The following is an 8,582-nucleotide window of genomic DNA, read 5'->3' as shown; positions in this document are numbered from 1 at the left end:
GCGGCCCCCCAACCAAAAGATACATCAGGGGGTTGCCAGAAGGGGGATGTGCCCCCTTCTGTTTGGGGGGTTTGAAGGGGGGCGGAGTCCCCCTCATCGCCAAGAAAATTTTGGGCTTGTGAGAGGCTGTAAATGACCCCAGATTGATCATAAGGTAACGTGTAAGCAACGCTGAAAAGCATTTGACTCTATCTCAATCCATTGAGAAGTTGCAGCACTTTGAAATCAATTTTGATGGAAAAAATCAACGCAAAATAGTGATTTTTGGCAATTTTGAGATGTCCCCTCGTTGCCATGGTAACAGAAAATTTAAGCCTGAGCATGTTGTTGCAAGGGCAATGGTCCAGTCAACATTTGTGCCAAGTTTGATTAGTGTTGAAGCAGTTTTTATAGTATTATAGCAATTTGAACTTGTAACGGGAGACTTTTCAATGAAAACAGCCATTTTTCACAAAATGCTCATGAAGCAATGGGTTAATGAAAAAAATAAAAAAATCTACAAAACAACAATTTTTCATCAAATTTATATGACAGGCCATGTTTAAACATGAAAAAACGCGATTTAGGGTAATTTCAAGTATTTTCATCATTTTCTGTTAACCCATTACTTCATATACACGCCTTTTAACGCCTTTTTCACCCCCCCCCCCTTTTTGTTGTCTCAAATGATGAAAAAATGCCTTATTTAGGCCCCAAACACTTGGTTTTGTTTGAGAAATGTTGTTAAAAAAAGTGACCTCTTTTTCGGCGCGGCCCCCCAACCAAAAGATACATCAGGGGGTTGCCAGAAGGGGGATGTGCCCCCTTCTGTTTGGGGGGTTTGAAGGGGGGCGGAGTCCCCCTCATCGCCAAGAAAATTTTGGGCTTGTGAGAGGCTGTAAATGACCCCAGATTGATCATAAGGTAACGTGTAAGCCAACGCTGAAAAGCATTTGACTCTATCTCAATCCATTGAGAAGTTGCAGCACTTTGAAATCAATTTTGATGGAAAAAATCAACGCAAAATAGTGATTTTTGGCAATTTTGAGATGTCCCCTCGTTGCCATGGTAACAGAAAATTTAAGCCTGAGCATGTTGTTGCAAGGGCAATGGTCCAGTCAACATTTGTGCCAAGTTTGATTAGTGTTGAAGCAGTTTTTATAGTATTATAGCAATTTGAACTTGTAACGGGAGACTTTTCAATGAAAACAGCCATTTTTCACAAAATGCTCATGAAGCAATGGGTTAATGAAAAAAATAAAAAAATCTACAAAACAACAATTTTTCATCAAATTTATATGACAGGCCATGTTTAAACATGAAAAAACGCGATTTAGGGTAATTTCAAGTATTTTCATCATTTTCTGTTAACCCATTACTTCATATACACGCCTTTTAACGCCTTTTTCACCCCCCCCCCCCTTTTTGTTGTCTCAAATGATGAAAAAATGCCTTATTTAGGCCCCAAACACTTGGTTTTGTTTGAGAAATGTTGTTAAAAAAAGTGACCTCTTTTTCGGCGCGGCCCCCCAACCAAAAGATACATCAGGGGGTTGCCAGAAGGGGGATGTGCCCCCTTCTGTTTGGGGGTTTGAAGGGGGGCGGAGTCCCCCTCATCGCCAAGAAAATTTTGGGCTTGTGAGAGGCTGTAAATGACCCCAGATTGATCATAAGGTAACGTGTAAGCAACGCTGAAAAGCATTTGACTCTATCTCAATCCATTGAGAAGTTGCAGCACTTTGAAATCAATTTTGATGGAAAAAATCAACGCAAAATAGTGATTTTTGGCAATTTTGAGATGTCCCCTCGTTGCCATGGTAACAGAAAATTTAAGCCTGAGCATGTTGTTGCAAGGGCAATGGTCCAGTCAACATTTGTGCCAAGTTTGATTAGTGTTGAAGCAGTTTTTATAGTATTATAGCAATTTGAACTTGTAACGGGAGACTTTTCAATGAAAACAGCCATTTTTCACAAAATGCTCATGAAGCAATGGGTTAATGAAAAAAATAAAAAAAATCTACAAAACAACAATTTTTCATCAAATTTATATGACAGGCCATGTTTAAACATGAAAAAACGCGATTTAGGGTAATTTCAAGTATTTTCATCATTTTCTGTTAACCCATTACTTCATATACACGCCTTTTAACGCCTTTTTCACCCCCCCCCCTTTTTGTTGTCTCAAATGATGAAAAAATGCCTTATTTAGGTCCCAAACACTTGGTTTTGTTTGAGAAATGTTGTTAAAAAAAGTGACCTCTTTTTCGGCGCGGCCCCCCAACCAAAAGATACATCAGGGGGTTGCCAGAAGGGGGATGTGCCCCCTTCTGTTTGGGGGGTTTGAAGGGGGGCGTAGTCCCCGTCATCGCCAAGAAAATTTTGGGCTTGTGAGAGGCTGTAAATGACCCCAGATTGATCATAAGGTAACGTGTAAGCAACGCTGAAAAGCATTTGACTCTATCTCAATCCATTGAGAAGTTGCAGCACTTTGAAATCAATTTTGATGGAAAAAATCAACGCAAAATAGTGATTTTTGGCAATTTTGAGATGTCCCCTCGTTGCCATGGTAACAGAAAATTTAAGCCTGAGCATGTTGTTGCAAGGGCAATGGTCCAGTCAACATTTGTGCCAAGTTTGATTAGTGTTGAAGCAGTTTTTATAGTATTATAGCAATTTGAACTTGTAACGGGAGACTTTTCAATGAAAACAGCCATTTTTCACAAAATGCTCATGAAGCAATGGGTTAATATGCAGCCAATATGTTACATTATTAGATCTGAAATCTACGTTACCGAAGAAATACAGTGTCATTACCAAAATAAATGCCATCCTGTTATATCATAGTTTCTTGTTCAAAATATTTCTGGCAAACTTGCAAAATACCCTAAACCTTTACTTCAGCGATAAAAATTGACACAATGACAACATCAAATTTTTAATATTTTTCAACCTCAAATGCTTTATTTTATTGAGAATGGGCGATTATCTGGTCTTGCACCATACAGATATAAGTGCAATTTTTTTATATTTGTTTTGTACTATGTGTTCTTTAAGTTTAATGCGTGTGATTTATGTAGGGCAGACAATCATCAAAGAGCTGCAGATGATTATTGCAAACTTGTTTCAAGAACAAAAGCTATATAGGTAAATGGCAGACACAAATAAAGACAAGCTAAGTTATATATACAATGTAAATCCCTCTACTTTACAGCAGTACAAGACATAGCATCATTTTGATCATATGATAGTTGTAATTGAGCTATTTGCCTGATACAGTTTATAACAATCTTACACTGGCTTCAAGTACAGACTGGAATATCTAGCTCGAGGGTAACTGTTTAGTGTTTACAGCAGTAACGAGGCTCTGCCGAGTTTCTGCTAAACATTTAACTGTGAGCTAGATATTCTAATATGTACCGACAGCTGGTGTTTGATTCTTTTTCTTGCATATTAATTATTTTCACAACAGAAATTATGGCACTGTTTTGATCTTACTTATATCCTTGAGTGCATATATAGAGGATATTAAATGAGTGTAGATTTAATACTAAATTCATTGAAAGTATTAAATAAAATCATATTATGCAAGCCACTAGCGAGCATAACTTTGTTATATTTAACGAGTTTAATAAATTTATTACTGAACCTACACAAACATAATATTCTATTTATGACATACTTCATTTTTCCTAGAGTGTAACACTAATATTTAACTCTAATTTTGCATATAAAGGCAAATGAAGTCACATCGAAGTGTTATCACACTCGTGTTAGATGGTTTCTAAAAAAATTTAATTTAAAAATTCATATTCATTATTGTTCTTAACAAGACAATGAAAACAAGTTTTTACAACTAACAATGCATCAATAAGAAAACTAATCATACCTTTCTTTAGCTAAAACAGACATTCCCTGTAAAAGTATTGGAACAACAGTTTGGTCTAGGTAGGCCCGAGTGGGCAGAGACTGTAGGTCCACCTTGGGTCTCTTTGCAGGCAAGCCCTCGGCCTCTTTCTCAGCATTGATTATTTTCTGTTAAAAAAAAAGAAATTTATAATATTAGTTTTAATAAGAGACAAATACATGGCAGAGTAAGGCCGGAAGGTAATAATCGGCCCGCAAAATGAATAATGGCCCGAGATCATTATTCATGTCAGGGCAGATTATCACCTTCTGGCCCGTCTATGATGTGTATGAATGTCTTAAATACACTTGATAGATCTAACAGAAGCAGTTTTTTAAATTTGACTTTGATATTTCTTTCATTGAAATTCCCATCTCCTATCTCTGTACAGATTTCAACTGTATGGTACAGTACCTTATACAGAGTTGCTTCCCTTATTTGTATCCAACAGAATGTAGAAACACAATTTATTTTCTCGAAATGAAATTTTGGTTAGTATGTTATTTCTTTAAATTTCAATACAGCTGTGTTTGTAGAAATTACATTTATGTTCTATTTATATAATCAAGCTATTCCTGCTTCTATCCTACTTTTACAGGTACATAAAATGTGACATCATTGTTTCAGTTTGTGCACATACTCGTGTTCAGCGGGCCGATTATGATTATCAGTTATTGGCCCCGGGCCGCAAACTTATAATCGGTCACATGACACTCATAATCAGTTAAAATCATAGGCAATTTCGTAACTATATATAGATATTGCTTTTTAAGAACAATGAAATATGAATTCTACCATTTATTGTAAAGTACTATGTTATTGTAGCTGTGTTAACACTGACATATTTGCTTCGAAAACAGACAGCCTACTTTACAGCCATTGGGATAAACCTTCTTTTATTAAACTACAGATTTTTTTCATGGTAGAGGACACAACAATATTTGAATACATGTATGTGAACCTTGATGCATGGGATTATATCAAGCATATCATTAAAATATGAATAGCTTTCACCAGTGTACACATTAACTAAAACTGAAATACAATCCTGACACAAGGCAAACCAGATCAAGTGACCATGTTGAATATTATTTGTATCTGCTTTTGCGTAAGTAATTGTACATTACGCAAAGAAAAAACACGATACATTCATAATGATAATTTTGTTAACATTCTTCCTTGAATAATGGATTTCAAACTTATGGACCTAACTATACCAGTATTTACCATTGACCTGAATTTTTTTTATCCATTTACAATCTGGAAACAATGGCTATAACCCTCAAACTATGGACCAGTCAAACTTTTATTTTGGAACTGTCCATTATCAACTTTGGGAATATCAAGATGGAAATGAAAGTCAGTCAGCCACCATTAAGGAGCCTGCCCAGACTGCATGATAGTTCAAGCTGGGAAAGGGCTAACAAGCATTTTAATTTATTCTGACCAAATCATTTTTGCTTTGTTTTTCAATCATAAGTGTTAAAGGCAGCTCATGTTTACCACAAAACTATCATACTTTATATAAATATATCATATTTAGTGTGTACACTAGTGGTGTTATTCTAAAACAGCAGTTATATGAGCCTTGACAGTCACAGTGTGAATTGGTAGTCTAATACTAGAAAATATATACCATAATCAATTCAAATATTCTGAGAATCTTATCTACTAGGCAGCTTACATGTAGCTAGTTATACATGTAACTAGATTTGTGACTTAAAGGTAATATATATATATCTGGTATTCAATAATGAGGTTCATAGTTATAATGGTAAAATGGGAATTTTTTTTTTTTGGTTATTTTCTATTTAAAAATGAATGACTTCAAGTGTGCTGTTGGCACAGATATATAATAGTACTATCAGAGTAATAATCAGACTGTGCAACACCTCAGAACAATGCTTAAGCTGTAAATTCACATTAGGAATTCAGTCTTAAAAGTTAGAAAATGGAATTGTATCTCATAATCTGGCAGTCGCCACATAGCGTAATTTATCCTACCAAATACATTTGATATGGGACAGTCCATTTGAAAATTTAGGGAATTCAATGTCAATATACAAAATCTTACCTACATGATTGTACATGTACCAACTTGGCAGTATATAGACCCTGGTGAGACTGCATAGATACGCAGGTTGGCCTGGTGCTATACTAGAAGCTAGGCTTATCATTTACAGTTTTAACCAGTATGGGTTAATAAACTACAACAGAAAGTCATTTACCTGTACATTTTCTGGGATCTCCGGTTGCTGGTTCTCCTCCCCAACATTTTCACCGGTCAATGAGTTCTTATCTTGATCTAAAAATAGCCAAAAAGAGAAATATTTAACACTAATACATGTACATGTTACAACTCTAGTATTATAGAACACTTTACAGTATGGGTTTATTCATTAAATGGCGATGGTGTTACTGTAGAAGGGCTGTTGTTTGCAAATTGGGTAAACAAATACTTTATAGTGCAATACTTTGCAAAATTGGTGAATAAGAAAATCATCTTTAGTAACAATTGTACTTAACAATATTTAACATGTTTCAAATCATTTACTAAATAATATAATTACCTGAAGAGTACATTGTACCAGACATGTACATTTAAAATTCATCTTGTACATGTTTGAAAAATTATTTACATTTAGATATTCTAAAATTTACTATTAATCAATTGACTGGTATAAAACTTGAGTCTGTCTATGGAACAATGCTTGGACAAAAAAGAATTGCATTAAAATGCCTTAAATTTCATTACAAATTTTGACAAGCTTAGTTTATACAAATTTAGTTTACTTAGACTATGTTTTGGAATTTGAAACCTTTAAGTTTATTGAAACACTTTCAAATTAGTTCCTGGAATAAACCAGTACAGTAAGCAATGAATGTAAAGTTTCATGCTCATGGGAAAAACGGCTTGCTCATAGATAACAGGGTTTAAACTCCTTATTCCCCTCATTTTCACCCAATAAATTCCAGAGTTGGTGGAGGTGGACTCTTTCTGTAAATGGTGGGGAAAAAATCAACAGTGATAAATTGGTTACTTAAGAGGTACAAACTATAACAGTGTGATCTGGGCCGAGTTTCAGGTTGGCACATCATTATTTTAATTGTGGAAGCTTGTAAAATTTTACAATTACATGTGTTTTTAGCATAAGGGCTGCCATATTTCTCCGATTTTTGAATAGGTAGGGGACATCCTTATATTGCCGAATTTGTTTCTCATCGGCAATAAAGATCTGGATGTCCAATATTCTCCTGGTTTGTCAGTCTATTGTCAGACATTACTGCAGGAAGGACAAACGTTACCAAGCTGGTGAAAATGCCAGATCGGGCATATGACATAAAAAATCACATTTTTTTCTATAAAAATATTCCTTTTTTAATATTGTTTGTTTGAGCATAACATATGACATATATTTGGTTACTGGTAGTGGTACTTCTGTGAGAATCATTTCTACTTTTTCATGTTTATATTTATAAGCCATAATTTTTGAAGTCCTTAAATAATACGGGTATGTTGTAATGTAAAATTCTTAACAGAAATGTGTTCAACAACCCTCATTTTGCTCAAGATTATTGCGCCAGCACCTACATTCTATATATATTGGATTTAAAATTCATCTTTCATACAAATAAAACAACAAATCATAGTCATGAGGCACAAAATAACATATGCATGTTCGACTTCCATATAATTTTGAAAAGTGCCATACGGCTAGACAATACAGTGAGTCCTGGCTAGTCGTACGTGACTAACATACGGCTAGAACTTTTGGCTAGCCGTACGGGCCAGGCTAGTCACTTCCTTTTCAGAAGCCTGGTTACTGCAGGAAGTAAAATGGCAATTCTATTAAACTAAAAAGCCAATGTATTTCCCCACACTTTCACTATTCTCTGCTGAAGAAATTGGTTCTTGACTGGCCTAACATGACACACGAATAAAACCATCTTATGACTGGCCTTAATGCCTGGTTATTCATCTCACTTCATGCCTCAAAATTCAACTCTCATTAAAAATTGAAATATCTTAGTCTAGAATTGAGTGAATCAATATTGTGTCCAAAAAAAATGAAGAGAAATACCTTCTACTTTAGGATGATACACGATTGACAAAATTCTAGAAAGAAACGAACTGTAAAAGTAGTTTCATATCGATGTAAGACGTAAACAAGCAGGTGCCCCCCTGAGAGCGGTTTTTTTTATTCTTGAGTTAATTTTACAATGGTACTTCAAATTCTTCACCATTTACGATATTGAAAGGACAAATTACAATGAACAGAACAGATATTAGTCCCAAAATGTTGTTATAAACATACGCTTTCAAATAAAATGCAAAATTTTCACAGCATTCACTTACCGTCCGCCATTACGGTAGCTAAGGGCAAATGACTGGTACAGATAGTTTGAATTTGGAAACCTTCAGTTTATTCCTCATAAATGAATCCCGTCAAAGTTTAACTAATTTCTAGTATCCGGTTATGCGGGCTAATTAAGGTTAAACATCACTAAATTTATTCCAGAGGTTAGTATTACCAAACTTAGTATTTGAAATAAAAAATTAACAGATACACAAAGAACTTTTCAAGTTAACAGGTACAACTAGGTATATATATTAACGTTAATATACGTACCTGAGGTAACAGAGGTCAATTTTTATACTTTTATATGATTCGTTTATTTTGTTTAAAGCCGTTAACAC

General features: G+C 34.8%; 1 protein-coding gene across 1 annotated transcript; it reads right to left on the bottom strand.

Annotated features, from left to right (window-relative positions):
• Positions 1–3,865: 3,865 nt before the first annotated feature.
• Positions 3,866–8,377, bottom strand: LOC132718175 (protein dpy-30 homolog; the record flags this gene model as incomplete). The annotated part of the gene is given in 3 exon segments (XM_060701804.1): positions 3,866–4,011; positions 6,112–6,188; positions 8,241–8,377. Coding segments are annotated over 3 exon segments (233 nt in total), but the record flags the coding sequence as incomplete, so codon positions are not given.
• Between the last annotated feature and the right edge of the window lie 205 nt (positions 8,378–8,582).

Source organism: Ruditapes philippinarum, unplaced genomic scaffold, assembly GCF_026571515.1.
Source record: "Ruditapes philippinarum isolate M1 unplaced genomic scaffold, ASM2657151v2 ctg6808_1_1_1_1, whole genome shotgun sequence".
NCBI classification, from domain to species: Eukaryota; Metazoa; Mollusca; class Bivalvia; order Venerida; family Veneridae; genus Ruditapes; species Ruditapes philippinarum.
This window is presented reverse-complemented; position numbering and strand designations above follow the sequence as displayed.